The sequence below is a fragment of the Pogona vitticeps genome, chromosome 1 (assembly GCF_051106095.1).
Source record: "Pogona vitticeps strain Pit_001003342236 chromosome 1, PviZW2.1, whole genome shotgun sequence".
NCBI lineage: Eukaryota > Metazoa > Chordata > Lepidosauria > Squamata > Agamidae > Pogona > Pogona vitticeps.
This window is the reverse complement of record NC_135783.1, coordinates 235,242,516-235,262,078: the sequence shown is the minus strand read 5'-3', so window position 1 is coordinate 235,262,078 and position 19,563 is coordinate 235,242,516. Positions and strand designations below refer to the sequence as shown.

General features: G+C 39.3%; 1 protein-coding gene across 4 annotated transcripts in view; it reads left to right on the top strand.

Moving 5' to 3' along the window:
- The window catches only part of RALB (RAS like proto-oncogene B), a 40,275-nt gene extending 21,250 nt beyond the window's left edge, over positions 1–19,025 (top strand). For all 4 annotated transcript variants that reach the window (XM_078378322.1, XM_078378411.1, XM_020805643.3 and 1 more), the window contains 4 exons: positions 8,390–8,547; positions 10,080–10,288; positions 15,117–15,294; positions 17,481–19,025. In XM_078378322.1, coding sequence (XP_078234448.1) covers positions 8,390–8,547; positions 10,080–10,288; positions 15,117–15,294; positions 17,481–17,600 — 665 coding nt within the window. In that variant the 3' untranslated portion in view covers positions 17,601–19,025. The remainder of the gene's footprint in view (positions 1–8,389; positions 8,548–10,079; positions 10,289–15,116; positions 15,295–17,480) is intronic.
- The last annotated feature ends 538 nt before the right edge of the window (positions 19,026–19,563 follow it).

The following is a 19,563-nucleotide window of genomic DNA, read 5'->3' as shown; positions in this document are numbered from 1 at the left end:
ACCCAGACGAATACGAAGGGATGAATATTGCCCCATTTTTATTTATCTCCCATGGGTAGAGAGGGAAGGCTAGCCTATGGCCTTCCCATTCTGCCTATAGGCCTGCTGATCAGCTGATAGGTAGCCACCCACAGCCTATCCTCTGTCCCCTTCCTCTCCCAACCTTAGCCGCTGCCACCATCCGGCACCGCTGTCATCCATCGCAGCCGGTTGCGGTGGCCTCTGCCATCTTTGCAAAGGGCAGCCTGGATTCCCTTAGCCTGCCTTAAGGGAATGCAGGCTGACCTTTGCAAATATTGGGGCTGCAGCTTCCCTACCCTAAATGAAGCCACAGCCACCATCTTTGCAAAGGGCAACCAGTGTCCCTTACTGCAGGCAATAGTGGCGGAGGCCAGCTGGAGACTGCGGCGAGGGCATGTGGTGGCAGGTGGAGGTGGGCAGGGTTTTTTCCTGGTCAACCTCTGGCTGTCTATATTCCCCCACAAATTGATGCATAAATTCATGCTTCATCAGTTCATTGGGGGGGGGGGAGTTTCGTGCTTTGTCATTCGTCCCCATCAGATAGAAAACAGCAGTAAGAAGAGGGAATTGGTGAAATAGTGGAACAATTTTAGTTGATCTGTTACTCAGTGTGTACATACAGTAGTCCCCCTTGTATCTGCGGGTTTCCAGGATCAGCCATGGATAGAAGGGAACCCATTAATGAGAGCAAGATTACTGTGGGCTGGGTTGCAGCTCCAGTGATCATGGAAATCCCCTCCAAACTAGGTGTCCACTTACCACTCAACGTGCAGGGCAGCATCATCGAAAGTATGCTAATAGTGGAAGTAGCTCAGTTGGCTCTGCCCCGCCTCCCTGCTCAGCTGACCACTCCGGTGAGAGGGTGGAATGATGAGCCTCCTTGCTCAGCTGCTGGGCGGCCAGCCGAGCAGGAAGGCAAGGCAGCGCCTGCGAAACTACTGCTGCAACTGATGTGCTTTTGATGATGCTGGCTGCATAGTGAGTAGTAAGTGGATGCTTGGTTGGGGGAGGGGATGGTCCAGTCGGGCGGGCCACCTGTGCTGACAACTTCTTATTTGTCTCCCTCAGGAGATTAATATGAAGTTCTCATGTCTGTTCACAAGTGGTTTTTCATTATTCACAGAAAGATGCTGTGGAAGATTGTTTAAAACTGGAGTACCCTCTGGATACAGGTTAGTGGCCACTATCCTATTGAGCTTCCACTGGGTAAAGAGCCCTGACACTGTAGTAATATATGATTATGCTCATTGTATAAGTATTGCCAGTGCACTGCAATTCAGGAAGTTAGCATAGATGTTTACTGTTGCATGCTAGCACACAACACTAAATGCCTATGTCATATTCTTAACCTGGACAATCTGCTATTTAGATACAAACCACCTGCAGGTATAACTAATAAGACATTGGATCATATGTTCTGAAACAATCTTATGTGATACCTTCTAGATACAGTACATTGGGAGTATGACTCCCGTCATCACCAGCTAGTAATGGCCATTCCTGTCCAGGAACAGTGGGAGTTGTAGTCCAACCCATATTGCACATCACTTGTATGGCAGGTTCAGGAAGCCTGATCTACATTTAGTTACTTTTGCAGTGAATATTTTGCTTGATTTTGCTGATTTACATTTACTTTTTTTTATTCAGGGTTGATCTTTTTGAAAGTCTTTCCATATTCATTATGATATTTCAGGCTTGAGAATACCGTATTTTTCTGTGTATAAAATGCCCCTCCCACTTTTCTAACCCAAAATTAAAAAATCTAAGTGGGGCTTAGCAAGTGGAAGGGAAAAGGGATCAAAGCACTGCATGATCGCTTTGATCCCTGCTTTCCTCTCAACTTGCTTTTGTTCTCAGCTTACTTCCATGTATAAGACGGTCCTCAGTTTTTAGTCTAAAGATTTTAGACAAAAGTATCATCTTATACACTGGGAAAAACTGTACTCCCCTCCCCCCATAGCTTACTTGTTGGCCAATTAATTGTATGCAATTTCTTTGAAGAAAAAAATGGTTGCAGACAGAAACTTGGATGGTCATTTCAGGTTGGACTGCTACTCTGCAATTCCTTCTATTAGACTGAATATTTCAAGAACACAGCTCCATCACAGTGTTGATGGTTTGATATAAACTAGTTTTTCCTCTTAGATACCAGTTCTGATTGCATAACAAGTGAGCAGTGAGCAGGTATTTCCCTAACTTCTAGGTTTGGTCACTGAACAGACTTGAATGTTCATGCCCACACACAAAAAAGTAGTGTTTTTCTTCAGATTCAGTGAATAGTATTGTGGTCCTAAGAGATAAAGCATGATAGTATGTAGCCGTGGCAACAGCACTTTGTGTGTGGGATTTTTAATTTGAGAAGATGCAGGTATTTCTGAATATTGCTCAGCATTTTTATCTTCTGGCTTAAGGAAGGAATTTGCATTTAAAGCAGAACCAGCTTTTGGGAGAGTGGGATGTATGTGCACAGCTTCTTGGAGCACATAACACTTCAGAAATAGGACTTGGGTTGTATTAAGATAGGTCTCTTTTACGTTGGCTTCAGATGAATTCTTGAGTGGGTAAAGACACAAATGGCTTCACGTATGAGTCCTAATACTGAAAGATATAGAAGATATTCTTCTCTTTAAAACTGAAATGTAAAGATAGATAAAATTGTCTGGATTTGTTCTAATGTATATATTCCTATAATAGGGACATGGTAGCACTGCGGGTTAAACTGCAGAAGCCTCTGTGCTGCAAGGTCAGAAGACCTGCAGTTGTAAGATCGAATCCACGCGACAGAGTGAGCTCCCATCACTAGTCCCAGCTCCCCCCAACCTAGCGGTTTGACAGCATGCAGAATGCAAAATGTGAGTAGATAAATAGGTACCACAACGGTGGGAAGGTCATGGCATTCCGTGTCTAGCCGCACTGGCCACATGACCACAGAAGATTGTCTTTGGACAAAACTAGCTCTGTGGGTTGGAAACGGAGATGAGCACCACCCCCTAGAGTCAGAGACGACTGGACAAATTGTCAAGGGGAACCTTTACCTTTACCTACATATTCCTGTAGTTTATAAAACATAATGCCTTAGGGGGCTTGAACATTGTGACATTTGCTCAAGGCTGAGTGATGTGGTAAGAGAAGCAAAAATAGGATCTTCTTTAGACAGAGCAGCAAGAAGTGAGTGAGCAATTGGAAATACGTAGCTGTTTCACAAAATCATAAAGTAACAAATAATAACAAATAGTGATCATATATCTTTAACAATTCTGTTCTTACAATATGATTCTAGCTTTACAACCTGCACCTGAATGTTTAATTTTAATAATGCACTCTTGAATAATTACAGGCTGTTTACCTCTGCCTTACATTTGGAAAGTGTCATGTTGCTAAATACAGGGAATGAAAGTGAACTATTGCTAGTATATGTTTAGGGCTTTTGCTTCGGAGTTAATATACTACCTTCAATAAATGGTTGGTGTTGTAACTTAACACACTAAGAGGGTGAATAACATAGGCATTTAGGTGTTCAGTCTGCTGTGAGCGCAGGCTGGGTCACTCCTAAAGCTGGTGACTGCACAATGTCTTGGCTATAGCAAATCAGCCCGCCTTGAGAGCATTCCTACCAGCATTTTTTGGGGTCCCTGTAAGGGGTTCTACTTTTATAGTGGGAAATATTACTCTGTTTTGGTTTGTTTCCAGCATTTGTAATAACTGGAAATGAACCAATGTGAACCTTCCACTATTAATTTGAACATGAAGATTGTACTAAGTGGCATAGCAGACCACAACTTGATCTCTAGCAACCCTATTTATCCTGCTCCAAGGAGCCCATGCAGACAAGTTCTAAGCTACATTATGGCTTACATGACCATAGCATGCAAATGCACATTTAGTCTGTAATAATGGATATATTGAAACTTCATGATGATGCGAGTATCACAACACATCGTAGATTTCTCATTCACCTATGTACTTGAAAATCTTGTAAGGTTTATATTTCAATCCTGCTTATCATGATAACTAAAAAGTGCAGCTAGCTATTTCATAGTCACAGTCAGTCACATCCCTTCTCAGAGGATTATATTTCTCATGGCCTTGGAAACTGTCTTCTGCAGATCCGAAATGCCCAGAGTGAACAGAGCCTAATGCCCCACTCTCATATGATCTTTATATGCCGGGTGGCTTGAAAGTAGACAAGGACTGATATGAAATGAATGATACTTACTGCCTATGTATTTTATAATGTATGGGAAATTAGTAGTAATAGGGTGTTCTCCTCTCCTGAACACTGGGAAACATGTTTATCAGAAAAATGTCCTGGATTGTCACTTTAACACCTTGAGGACATTAATCTTTAAACAACCTTTTATAAGTTATAAAACTAAAATTTTAGTACAGCAACCAAATATAAGTTTGGGGTTCGATTCCTCACTGTGCCTCCTTGACAGCGGCTGGACTCAATGATCCATAAGTCCCTTCCAGCTCTGCAGTTCTAATGTGATGATGAATGAGTTACTTAAAATATGGCACTCTGTGTGACTTCATAGTTGGTTGGTTAGTGAATCTTAAGTCATCTGTACACTGTGAGCATATAAAATTCAACATCTTACTGTTGCAATTTGTGATTTATCTTCAATTTAAGCCAGTTTTTGCAGTCAGGTGCCAGAAGGACTTCACAAAGGAGTTCTGTTTTTGTCTATAAGAGACCAAAGGCCTGGGTTCTATTCTTAAAGAATGGTCGCTTTCAGTTGCTTTTTAGCTGGAGAAAGCCATTGAACACCAGCTGCATGGCAAGTGCAGTGAGAAAAATAATTGAGCTTGCATCTGCTGCCCAGAATAGTCCAATAAATAAATAAATAAATAAATAAATAAATAAATAAATAAATAAATAAATAAATAAATAAATAAATAAATAAATAAATAAATAAATAAATAAAAATGCATCTCAGCACAAAGCAGAATATGGGAAAGTGCTCTGAAAATTTCAGCTCTTGAAGCCATTTTGAATATTTTAAATTTGATGCCCCAAACCTTTTAATGTTTCCTGATGACTTGGACTTAAGCCTGTGCTGAAATACTGTAGTGTATTTCTCTGATTGCTTTCATTTACCTAATCATGATTAGACATGGGGATGAATGTAAAAACAAATCAGGGATATTCAACAAATATCCCTGATTCGTCAGATATTCATTGTTTTGTATTCTTGGAGTCCAGAGACCCCTTTTATATTCATCCCTTCATTCCCAATCTGCTTATGCCCCCCTGTGGATCAGCTGTTCCTCAGGGGCATAAGCAGAGAGGGATTTTCCCTTTGGGCGGCTTGCTAAAGCTTGCCCAAAGGGAATCCCATCCCTGGGGCCAGAGGATGGCTTGGGTCAGGCTTTCCCTCTCTTTCTATGCCCCGCAGACCCGCAGTCTTCCTATGTGGGACATAGGAAGAGGGGGAGAGCCCGACCCAAGCCATCCCCCAGCCTCACTGCCTTTGCAAAGGCAGCGGGGCTGGGGGATCACTTTGATCCCTTTCCCCTCTTCCTATGCCACACAGCATAAAAAATGACTTGACAAACTGATTTGTGGTTTGTTGGGCCACGGTCCATTTTGGCCCTTCGTCCCCATGTCTAATGATTACCCACTTTGCGGGCTTCTCATTTTAGCACAGCTTCAGAAAATGTAAAGTGTCTTAGGAAAATTCCCATTCTTTAAAGAAAATATAAAATTGACTCAGTGCAGAGTAAATGTTTAAAAAGCGGCAGGAAAGCATTTCAAATGTATCTGCTACTTCTAAGCACTTGTGATGTGGATTGAAGGTTGTTAGGATCCATAACCATCTAGATAGTATTATATGAAGGAGACTTGACTTCACACAATATGGGAAAGTCTGGTGTTAGTGAATATCAGTATTTTTATTATGTGCTGTCAAGTCATACATAGGCATCCTTCAGTCTCGAGAGACTATGGTAACATGCTCTGAATCGAGGAGTGTCCTCTCCAGAGCATGAAGCCTGGGTAAAGTAATATGGAGGATGGGCTGTTACCCAATCAGCAGATCCCCCTGCTCCACATTGCTGAAATGGTCCAGTGGAAAGACAAGAGCCAATGCAACTGGTTCCAGCAGTGTCGCAGGAGTTAGCAGAACGACACAAACTGCCTTCGGGACTCCAGCTCCGGATTTTGCCTCTAGGTTAACTCCTGAAGCCTTTTCCATGAATGGATATAGCCACAAGGCAGTGGAGGTTTCAAATCAGAGTTCTCCGAGAAAGGCTGCCTTCCATGGCTGACCAGCCCCACCTACCCGGCCTGCTCTTTAATAATGCGGAAGTATGATCCAACCCTTAAAACTTTCCTGCCTCCCAGGTGTATGCAAATCTAATTGGCTTTCCTATTTACCATATTAGGGCCAGAGATAGAATCAGAGAATTTGAGAAAGAAAGCACAGAAAAAAACCCTCAGCAAAATGTCCATGCAGACATACCTGGCCTTGAGCCTCAGCCCAGCTTCCTAGGGAAAAGGGCCCAGGGTCAGCCCCATCCCCTAGGCCATGCAGTGGGGGAGACCCAAAGAAAGCCCAGAAAAAAAAACTCCTCAGCAAAATATCCATGCAAACATACCTGGCCTTGAGCCTCAGCCCAGAACCAACATATAACAACCTTAATAGGGATTTCAAGGTAACTGAGACATTTCAGGAGTGGTTTTATCAGTTCCAGACCATCAGAGTATCTCAGAGCAGGGCTTCCAACCCAGGCCACGTGAATCTTAGTCCATCACTCTACTGTGCTACAGCAGATTGGGGATCACAACATTTCTGGCCTGACATAAAAACTCAGTCCAAATAAGTGATGCCCAAGCATTATGCCTGAAAATGTACAGTACAGTACAGTATTAAATAGGTGGTGGGCAGATATGTAAGCACTGTCCTCAAATTCCTATTCCATTTGAAAGTAAAGCAGGCCTTTTTTTCGTGGTGAAGATCTGCAGAGGTGGTTGTAACAGAGTGGATTTGATTTAAATCACAATTTAAATTTTTAAAATCTGAATTTTTTGATGATTACATTTTAAAAATCAGTTTTTAAAATCTTAAATCATGGTTTAAATCAATTTTATTTAAAAAAATCATTGATTTCTATCCACCCTGGGTTGTAAGCTCTTTCCAGCTGAGTGTGCTTACATCACTTCCGTCATAAATCAATATCATGAATGTTATAAGTGTACTCATCTGAGTGGACTTAAGCACCTATGCAAACATTAGCACTGAACATGCAAATATCTGCCTAACATCTAGTTGAGGTGGGGAACTGGAGGCAAGGCTTATGCGTGCACTCCATCTTCTGCCATAATTTCAGTACTCCATGCTTTCAGTCCTAACATCTGAATGATATTGTAGTGTACAAGAATTTATTGTTGTTTTTTCTTAATTGTGAGTAGAATTAGTGCCAGTGGGAAGTCCAGTCTCATCATTCATTCATTCTTTCATTTCATTCCCTTGTCCCAGTAAAGGGACTCAAGGTGACATTCCATATTTCTTTCATCCCCTTCTCTGCAATCTCTTCTGATTCCTTTACATTGCTGTGTGAAAGTAAAGGGTTGGAAATTTCCAGTTCTTAAGATGTGGAATTGTTGGGAACTGTGCACTGCTTTCATGTGATACAAGTTATTAAACTTATTCTTACACCCTACAACTCCACGTTTTTTAATTCTTGTTAGTTCTGTCTGAGGTTTTTTTATTTTGGGGGGGGGGTTGTTTTGTTTTTTGAGAAACAGAATTTATTTATTTAACTTATATGCCGCCCACATTACCCAAAGGTCTCTTGGCGGCTTACAACAATTTGAATTCAATAAAAAAGATAAAAACAATTAAAAAACAATTAAAATACAATGCTCTAAAATTGCTCTAGAATTCTATGGGTTGGTCTTTGTTTGGTTGGAAAAAACATAGTTTAAACTTAGTTCAATTGAAATAACTGAAGTTGGTTGAAAAGAGAAGTAGTAGATGCAAACTGTTCCCTATGTCTGTGCCAAAAAAGAGAGGGAAGCACATGGGCTCAGTTAAGATGCAGTTTGTTGCTGCATCCAGATGTACCAAATGAAGTATAAATGTTGCTTTAGTCTCTTCTTAAGAACTTTAATTTATAAACGTATGATTTTGTGCTATAGCAGTGTCAGGCAGCTGTGACCCTCCAGATTTGTAAGTGGCCAGGGCCATAGCTACGTTATCCAGTAGTAAGGGATCATGGGAATTGGAGATCAGAAACATCTGAGTGGTCACACTTACCTTTCTGTGGTTTATACCAAAGAATGATGAGACATCTCTGTACTGATTCTAAAAATTGAGTATTTGATTTATTCAGTAAAGTGCAACTTGTGTTTATTGCCTTGTAGGTGGTTGGACTTCTCTTGCAGAATCTGACAACAGCACAAATAAAATGGCTGCTAATAAAACAAAAAATCAGAGTTCTCTGGCTCTCCACAAAGTAATCATGGTTGGTAGTGGAGGTGTGGGCAAATCAGCACTTACACTTCAGTTTATGTATGATGAGGTAAGATGGTTTTATTGATTTGTCTTCTATTTATAACCTCAAATTGCAGAATAATGGCATATGGTAGCATTGTCACTGAGCTGCCTTTACTTTGCCTTCTTGTTTAAAATAAACATGGCTTTTATTAGTATATAGTAAGTAGTTTCAGGAAGAGAAAGGTTTGGATTTTGTTCTTCTTGCCGTCACTTTCTGCATCATTGGTTGGCCACATTTGTTGATTATAACAGGTCTGCTAAAATTGTTAATGAATCAGTGAACAAAGTTGATATTATAATTTAGTTAAGATGTGTTTTCTAATTTTTTCAAATCTGGAGATTTCACCCAGTATTACTGGCTCACTAAATGTTCAAAAATAACAGTAATACAGTGTATAATGTTTAAATGCATAATTAGACCACAGGCACCGATAATATTGCCTATTATATTAACAACATTATAAATGCCAAAGTATACAATCGGTGCACAGTGTCTATTCAAAGCCACTACAAAACTTCAGAAACTTTAAACACCTTGCTGCAGACAGAAATATGCAAATACACAATGGCAACCTGTTAATGACTCATTTCCCTCAGTGTCTTCATCAAGCACGTAGCTGCTCAAGATTAAAAAGAGCACTTCATACTTCTCAAAATGTGTGTGTTTTGACCAACCTTAATAAACAGAAATAAGATGATAGGTATAATCTGTTACAGAGTAACCACTAAGCAATGAAAAGGAAAGGAATGCCCCTTGCCTGATAACATGTATAAATGAAACAGTTGCCTTACAAAATTTAGTTATATTGCCCCCCCCCGGCAATTTATGTGTTTTTAATTTTCATTTACTTCTGCTTATGGTATAAAGGATCTCTTTTTACTAAAGAGGTATATGGATAGTACAGTGGAACCTCGACTTATGAACATCCCTGCTTGCGAATGATTTGAGTTACGAATGGCTCCGTTCACAAAAAGTTGCTTTGACCTGCGAACAGAGCCTCAACGTACGAATAAAAAGGGGGGAAAAAAACCTTCCCTGCCTTTTTTTGACCTAAGTTCACCTTAGGTCAAAAAAAGAAGTAATAAAAAAATTGCCCCCTAGTGGTAGAGTACAGATTACATGGCTTTGCATTAGTTCCTATGGGAACTAATGCCTCTACCTACAAATGGTGCCTCGACATACGAGCAGAAAACAGCAGATACAGATTAAATGGTTTTCAATGCATTCCTATGGAAAAGTTTGCCTCGATTTACTTTTCAATGTACAAACTTAATTCCAATACAGATTACGTTTGTAAGTCGAGGTACCACTGTATTCTATTCCTAAGGTGGGAGACGCATGTGAATGACTTGGATGGTCAAATTTTTTTTTTTGTAATTTTGGCCCCAGCAGCTTCCACTGGTAATATGATAAATGACCCAACACTTTTCTTGCTATTGCCCAGTGGTTCTAGTTTAGAGGTATTTTTAACAAATAGTGATTAACCTTTAAGGGAAGCATAGTAGGAAGAAAAATGATAGATACTGCACTTTAATTATTCTTGTTCTGTTCCATAGTTTGTTGAAGACTATGAACCTACTAAAGCTGATAGTTACAGAAAGAAAGTTGTTCTTGATGGTGAGGAAGTCCAGATAGATATTCTGGATACTGCAGGACAAGAAGATTATGCAGCTATTCGAGACAACTACTTCCGTAGTGGAGAGGGTTTTCTTTTGGTTTTCTCTATAACTGAGCCTGAATCTTTTACAGCAACAGCAGAGTTTAGGTAAGTAATTATATCCCCAAACAAATGATTTATGTGTAAATTGCAGATTTGGTCAAGATGAAAAAAGATACGCACTAACAAACTAAATAATACAGAGACACAAACACAAGTCAATGAATAAGTATCTGCTTCGTTTTATGTATTATTGACAAAGTGAGAGTGAACAAAACAGTGGTCCAAGGCTGAGTGATTATTTTGAAACCTCCTCCTCCTTTGACACCCAGATCCGTAGATTCAAGCTAGCAGTTCAGTTTTTTAAGTAGATACTTAGAGTAGATTTTTAGAGAAAATGTTGGAATCAGCTTATGAAAGTATTGGAATCACAGTACTAATATCCCAGTGGGGAGGAAGATGGCCACTGTAATTCATTTCTCTTAATAAAAAGAATGATGGCCCACCATTTTGATGCCACTTTATAATCAGCCTCAATGATAAACAGCCCCTTCCCATTCTTTAAAGTAATAATAATTTCACAATTTTTGCTAATTTGAACCAAATCCTATTGTGGCAACTGTTTCCTTTCAACTATATTTTATGTACTACCTTCAAAATTAGAATTTAATTAGTAGCCTTCAGTGGTGGAATCATTGAACTGATCTCAAAAATGCTCTTCCCATGCACATGAAAGAATATTTGATTCAACTGATAGTGGAAAATTACAAATGAATCAATTTCTATCTCCTCAGGTCTGTGCTTGGCAGTGCTGTCTGAAGTTCATCCCATTGTGATCTTATATAAAGGAACTTTTTCTAGTTCATAAATTTCATATTATTACTTAGTAGTTGACAGTAAAAAGTTACTGGTCTCAAGACTTGAATCTCAAAGCTAATTTTGCAGTTGCTTGCAATTTTAATTTAGCTAGTTTGCTTGCATCCCATGTCAAACGAACCAGGAAAAATGGCTTTAGTATACATAATCCTATTCTTAAGGAATAGGGCTATAACGTCTACAAAATCTCAGAGAACTATATACAGTGGTGCCTCACTTAACGGGTGCCCCGTTTAACGATGACATCGCATAGCGATGAAGATTTTGCAATCGCTTTTGCGATCGCTTTGTGATGGTCTGAATGGGTTTTTTTCACTTTGCGATGATCGGTTCCCTGTTTTGCTTACCGATCATCGCAAAGCGATGATTTTTCCCCAGCTGATTGGCAGTTCCAAAATGGCCGCTGGGTAAAAAAAAATGGCCGCCCGCTGTGTTTAGGTACGGATTCCTCCCTTTCTGGACAGCGAAAATGGCCGCCGTATGGAGGATCTTCGCTTGAAGGTCAGTTTTAAGCCCAAAGAAATGCATTGAAGGGGTTTCAATACATTCCTATGGGCTTTTTAAAATCTCATAGCGACGAAATCGCTTAGCAGCGATTTTTGCTGCACCGATTAATGTCGCTATGTGAGGCACCACTGTAATAACATTCTCATGATCTAAGTTATGAGTACATATTTGTAAGCCTTTCTCATCATAAAATATTTCCAGCATTTGCTTTTCTTGATTTGACCAGCTAATTCTTTTATTGAGATTAGAATTTAAGTTATTCTTAGTGTTCTCCTGGGACAAAAACACCTTAAAAGTTGCCATAAACATCAAGCAAATAGAGTAGTGATTACTCTCAGGAACGCAGTATACTTTAAAACTGCTGATAAAGTATGTCAGTTGACACCGCTGCATAATAAAAACACTGCCCCAGCAGCTGGAAAAAAATTTATATTGCCAGGCTTATCATTTTGGATGATTATCATTAAGAATATAAAGATTTATTTCATAATTTTGTTATAGAAGGTTATGTCATAAGTATTATGTACATTATGCTCCCTACCTGTATTTATAGGGATTTTATTTATTGAGATTGTAGATTATGCAGATTAGAAATACTCTGAAGACCCTCTTCATTTGAGCTAATATGGGCATTTAAATCTCCTATCAATTTTATAGCAGCACCTTCAATTGAGTTGTTCTCACCCCATTCCCCTCAGATACACCAGAACTATATTTAGAGTTTGTGGGTGAAATTTTAAATTGAATTTATAAGGCACTTACTTAATGAGGTCCCTGCTTGGTCAATCATATTTAGCTAATCTGATGGCAGGATTCCTTCAGCAGTTGTAACCTTCAAGGTTAATCCCAGGTTGCTTGGACCATACCTAAGTTTTCTGAAGGCTGATGACTAAAGGTTTCTCCAGGAGCATGATAACTTCCTGAGACTGTGAAAGGTAGTGCCAAATAAAAACAGTCTCTAAGTCTCTTTATTGTTTTTGTTGCAATAAAAACCCAGTCCATTTGGATGCTGCTTCCTTTGTCATTATTTTGTTCACATGAAGTGACAAGTCTGAAGAAGGGAGACAACTCGGTCTATGAAGGTTCCTGACATAAACCAAAACATGGGGGAATTAAACATCAAGAATCTTAACAAATTGAGGAGTATTGTGCTGCTTTCTATGTTCAAAATGAGGATGAAGGAGGTGGGGCTAGCTTGTTCTCTTTCCTCAAGCATGTACCCCCCCCTCCAGATACTGAATGACAAGATAGGTCTACTAACACAGCAACTTCCCTTGAAATTATAGTAAACAACATTAATATTTCAAACAAGTACAAGTACCAGATTGATAAAAACTTCTTGGATCTTAACGTCTAATCCTTATATAAGTGATTGTATACATACTTATACTGTATTGCATTATGCTACAAAATACAGTAACATTATTGCATTATTTTATTTGTTTGCCTCTTCTTGACAGCATTTAAAAATAAATTGATGGGGAAGAAGAAAATCTTTATTTTTGGAAAAGAATACCTGAAGTATACCCTGACTGGGTTTCAGTTCAAATGTACTTTTACGTGTGAATGTCGTTGACTGAATACAACATTGTCTGTCACTTGGTGTAATACTGAGTATTCTGCCAATCTAAAATGCTCATTTTAGTTAAGAGGATGAATAAATGTGTACATGTATGTACTGTGCCATAAAGAAATAGAGGGGCACTAGTCTTTCCCTTGCCCTCCCTCCAGATTAAGCTATTGTTTGATTCAGAGGTGTGTATGTATGTCAGTCATTCAAAGCTGTTAAAAGCAGATTGTCACCTGAGAAAACTATTTTAGATGCAAGTGGCTACCTGGGAAGAGAGGAGGAGGGAACAGCAATCTTTTCCCATGGTGCTCATTGTGAAATCTTATAGAACAGTATTATCCCTTCTGCTTAGTAGTTGTTTTTCTATCTTATATTTCTGTAGCAATATTCCTTTTTAAAAAGTCTCCTTGGACATCTTTTGGGCAGGAAAAATACTATCAATAAAATAATTTGTATTGGTCATTTTTTTTTACTGTTTAATGCAATGATGTCACAAAGTGTTATGGTTAAAGCATATAGAATGCAGAATTAAAAAGGAGGATAAAATAGTTTAAAAGGAATAGTAAAATAAACTGGTTTTTAAAAGCCTTGTCAGCAGCAATATACCAGTGGGGCAAGGAACATAATTGTTTCCAACAAGGCAGTGCCCAAACAAATATGCATATTTTTGCAGTTTAAAACTTCGCAGTTTTTGTGTCTCAGAATATGTAGGGTAGATTGTTTCTCAAAGTGTGAATGTCATCACTAAAAAGACCTGCATTTATGACATTAATTGGCTGCTTTCTGTTGGCTGTGAGGCATCCAATAAGGTCTCCAGTGAAGATCCCGAGGAGACTAGACATCTAGGCATTTAGCAAGGGAAGGTATTCTGTAGGTGTCCTAGGCCCAAGCTCTTCAGAACCTTATCAATTAACAGCATAATCCTGAAGAATGCTCAGTCGCTAACAGATAGCCATTTAAAATGGAAGTATGAATGAAGGTATGCTCTGTCAAAACACTTTTCAGAATAAATCATTTTCAGAGGTGAAAAGGACCTTTTTTTCATCTATTATAACTTGTAGATGTGACAAATCTTCCTTTTGTAATCTTAGTTTAGGTAAAGGTAAAGGTTCCCCTTGACAATTTTTGTCCAGTTGTGTTCGACTCTAGGGGGCGGTGCTCATCCCCGTTTCCAAGCCATAGAGCCATCAATTTGTCCGAAGACAATCTTCCGTGGTCATATGGCCAGTGCGACTTAGACACGGAACGCCGTTGCCTTCTCACCGAGGTGGTCCCTATTTATCTACTTGCATTTGCATGCTTTTGAACCGCTAGATTGGCGGGAGCTGGGACAAAGCGACGGGCACTCACTTTGTCGTGTGGATTCGATCTTACGACTGCTGGTCTGACCCTGCAGCACAGGCTTCTGCGGTTTAGCCCGCAGCGCCACCACGTCTTAGTTAACTTAAAAATGAGTACATTGTCTGAAATCCTGTTGCCTAGCATAGTAAATTGCACTAGTGGGGATATGGTGGACTCCTCTGGAAGTTCCAAGGATTCAAATGGGCATATGCTGATTCTAACTTCATTTAGCATAGTAAGTTCCAGTTAGGAAGGCCCACTTGAATCCATGGAACCTACAGTGAAGTTGACTCACAAAATCCCACTGATTCAGTGGGCCTACTCTAGTGCAACTTATGACACAATGACAGGATTTCAGCCAGAATTTATTTGAATGAATAAGATAATTGGAAGGTAAAACTATCTACTTTTTACGCGTAGAAAAACCCACACTTGCCATTTATTTAGCATAGTTGGACCAGTGATGGGATTGGCTTCTTTTCAATTCTACATTTGTAAAAGTTGTCCTACTGAGGTGTATTTTAAAATTATTGTTATTAAAATACTGTGGCTTGCATGTATGTATGTTTTGTTCTTGTGGGAAATGACTGTTATAGCATCTCATTCACCTTTTTTTTTTAAAAAAAAAATCTGCATTACTAGGGAGCAGATCCTACGTGTGAAAGCTGAAGAGGACAAAATACCTTTACTTGTGGTGGGAAATAAATCTGATTTGGAAGATCGTAGGCAAGTGCCTGTCGAAGCAGCTAGAAGTAAAGCAGAGGAGTGGGGTGTACAATATGTAGAGACATCGGCAAAAACCAGAGCAAATGTGGATAAGGTAAAGCAACACTTTGTTTTCACCTGCATTCCACAAACCTGGCTGCCAAGTTGCATTGGGCAGCCAGGAATTTGTCCCTAATGACTGCAGCTGTTGATGAATGCACCAAACAAAAGACTGTGAGTTCTCAATATGTTTCAGAGGATTTCAGAGTAGCCACAGTAATAGCCATCCAGCACAGTGATCCCATTGGAAAATGTGAAGCAAGGCCTAATAAACTTGCAATTTTTTAATGAAGACAGGAGAATTCACTCTTTGGTTGTTCCTTTCCTTTTTATATTATTCCCCAAATTGTAATTTATTCAATTAAACATTAATATCTGTCTTCTGGAAACATCTTGCAGAAGACCACTTAAGTACCAAGGTCTACCATGAATTTAATTAAGGGCTATTTGTTTCCTTATACCTCTGTAAGGAATAGCAAAGGTGTTGCCAACTACCTGGAGCTTTCAGTTGTTTTGATCACTGCTTGTTCATCGATGCTACAGCCACAGTGGTTGACACTCTGTTTGTGTGCTTGTGCCCATGTAGGGCTGATGACATCACAGTGATGATTGTTTTGGAAATTAAACACTTCGTACTTTCTCCTGCCAACCTAGCAGTGCGAAAGCATGTAAAATGCAAGTAAATAAATAGGTACCACTACAGTGGGAAGGTAACGGCGTTCCGTGTCTAGTGTGCTGGCCACGTGACCACGGAAACTGTCTACAGACAAATGCTGGCACTATGGCTTGGAAAAGGGGATGAGCACTGCCCCCTAGAGTCGGATACGACTGGACAAATTGTCAAGGGTAACCTTCACCTTTACTTTCACCATGGGAAACCAAGGAAGCCACAGGACACGGGAGGGGAATGCATTAGATACTAAAAATTGCCACTGCCAAGATGATATTACTGGCAACAATTCTCAGTAATCAAAGACTTCCTCTGTCTGAGTCTTCCAGATAATGAAAGAGATTACATAGGTGCTGAGAGACAGAATTAAGAAATGTTTAATTTCCAAAAAACAATATCTACTGATGATGTAATGAGGCTAAACAGGTGCAGTTCCTGGACCAGGATTTCAGCTGAAGTCTTGGATGCACTTTTGAAATCATCTGTGCTTTAGGTAAGGATTTTTATCATGTGTCTTTGGCAAATTCAGTCTTAATTCTGAGAATGTAGTATTATTGAATTGCTGTAAATTCAAGTTCTTCAAGTTATATACAGCTACTTTGGGTTAATGTAAATGTAGATGTAGCCTTCGTCATCCGTTAATGCTTCCTAGAAAACTTCACCTGTTGCATTCTCAAAGAGTTCCTATAATCTGTGCATCCTGTATTATATTCTAATCCTTATGTAAGAATGTTTTGTTAAAATTCACACAAGTTACTTTTGATTAGACATGGGCTATTTGTATTTGTTCCCTGGAAATGACCCTGATGTTAGGAAAGTGTGAGGGCAGGAGGAGAAGGGGATGACGGAGGACGAGATGGCTGGACAGTGTCATCGAAGCTACCAACCTGAATTTGACCAAACTCCGGGCGGCAGTGGAAGACAGGAGGACCTGATGTGCTCTGGTCCATGGGGTCACGACAAGTCAGACATTACTTAATGACTAAACAACAATAAAATTTGTACTTGTATCCCTAGGGATATGAATACAAATAGTGGCACCACAGGTGCCATGGAGGCCCATTCCCTTCCCCCCAGAACTGGCCAGTCCACTCACTGTTTGCAGCAAGGTGCTCAGCTCCATTGTTATCACTGCACCAATCGTAGAAAGAGCCCGGGTGGCTCTTTCCCCACCTCCCTACAAATCTGACCATTCATTGTCTGAGCAGGGAGACTCCCTGTCTCCCCTCTGCGCCGCAGTGGTTGGTTGTGTGCTGGCCGGACTCATTCTGCGATTGGTACGGCAACGACAGAGAAAGGCGCTCTGTTGTGAACAGTGAGTGGACTGGCTGATTCTGGGGGGAAGGGAATGGGCCTCTGTGGTGCTGCTCTTCATATTTGTATTCCCAGGGATATGAATAGCCCATTTCTACTTTTGATGAACCCTTTAATATTTCACACAAATCTGCTGAACATCTATTCTCATAATGTTCTTGGTTTTACACTTCAAGTCTAATTAAAGTAGCAGTTAAGATGCTGCTCCTTTGTATTTTGAGCCTTGATATTATTGTATAGTTTCCCTTTCTTTTCAGGTATTCTTTGATCTAATGAGAGAGATTAGAGCTAAGAAGATGTCAGAAAACAAGGATAAGAATGGCAAGAAAAGTGGCAAGAACAAGAAGAGTTTTAAAGAAAGATGCTGCTTATTGTGACCTTTAAAGAAACATACATTTAGGCTGCAGAATTAACAAGACATTTGCTGTCAAAGGGAGAGGACTGGATGAATGAGAAACTTGGATCCAATAAGTTTTTCCACTCACGTAGTAGCCTTTTTGAAAGTGCAGAATTTGATTAAGAGTTGAAGTCCATCTAATCTATGTGCATTGAAAGGGATGATTTTTGAAAGCAACAATATGAATGCTAAGAAATTGTGAGCAATTTTTTCATTTGGTTATAATCTCTTTACTTGATAGTTGTCTGGTTACTCTGAATTTACCTCCTGATGTTGCTTCCAGCAACACTCCCTCTACAGACTTACCAGCTTTTTCAAGTGGCTAATTTTCATTGAAATTCAGCCAAAGTTGCCTGCCTTTCCCAAGTGGCTTCAGTTTTGGTGCTCATTATGAAGGCATAGGCCTTTAGCCATTCTTTAAAAAGGGAAATTTAAAGACATACTGAAATATTCTTGGTCTTTGACATTTGCACGCAACTATGCTGAATAGGTCATAACTACTATTTTGCCAAAATGTTGGATGAACAATATAAAGACTTCGTCATTTTAAAAACAAAAAACATTTCTTCAGTATTCCTGAGTTCATCCCATAATTGGTGGTTATATATGGGCAAGCTGTACTTCCAACTTATTTCTATCTTAATTTTAGCATTTTATTGGGGATAAATGGGTAATGTGTCTTCTAATGTGGCAGAGTTCAGAACTTTACCCTATTCAGTAACCCCAGCCTGTCTGATAAAACTAGATTTCTGTTTTTCTCTCAGATTTGCAGATTCAATTTATAGCATTGCAGTGGTTTGTAATCATGTACTGAAGCTGTAGAAATTGCTGATTTCTTCTAGTGTTTAACAGCAAAAGTCTTTCTTTTGTAATGAAATGTGAGGACTTGCACTGTGAAATCTCATGAGTTTGATCCTGTCTTATTTCACAACAAGTGGTCATCTGTTGAGAGGACAATCTACCAGTATTTTTTTCTGCACAGACATTCTTATAGATTAATTGTAATTATGAAAATTCAAGTGGCTGGTGCAGAAAATATTCCTAGTGGATTGTGCCTTACAGATTTTTTTAAATACTTAACTGTGTTAAGCTCTTCCCACCTAGGTAATGAGTTATTGATGTCCTTGTAATGTAAAGTTGCATTCCCAAATATTATTACCATTGCTTAGAAATTGTGGAGGTGGGGATGGGGAGATTAAAGCAAGGAAAGTGGACAAACGTTTCATGTCTTTATAATTAGCTTTTAAAAGAAGACACCTGAGTTTATTATGTGCAGTTGCCAAAACCCCGTATTGCTATTGCACAGATTGTACTAATTCTGCTGCTGGAAAACTTTTTTACAGTTATTCATTCATTAAATAATGGAAAAGGTCTGTAAAGGCAGCTAAATATACACACTAAAGAAGGTTTTTTGTGGTTTGTTGCTTAAGTTATGAATGGAAGTGCCAAATGAATGTGAACTGTTACACTTTTCAAATAGTCCTGACTAGCAGTCTAGACTAGTGGGCTCACTACATACTGGGCACAGGTTTCTGCTGATTTGTTTGCAACTCTGTCTCAGATCAAATTTTATCAAGAGATTGTGCATGGATATATGTACAAAGCCACAAGGTCCGATATAACTATATCTTGTTTAGATAACCTGCTGTCATAGATGGAAAAAGAAGAGTTGTAATAAGGTAAAGTTGCCTGAAAATTGAAATTAAGTCTTCATTGATTTAACTAGGCATACATTTGCAAAATGATACTAAAATGTTGCATCTATGTTTTGGGAACCACTGTCTTAAATAGTTTTAAATGGTGGCTGGAACTACTAAGATTAGTAGCTTCTGCCATTTTAGTTCACTTGCCAAACAGGTGGTATTTTAGCAACAGCTCCTGAAAGGGAAGCTCTGCCTTCCAGATTGACTGTTTCTGTCATTTCTGCTTTCTGCCAATATGGT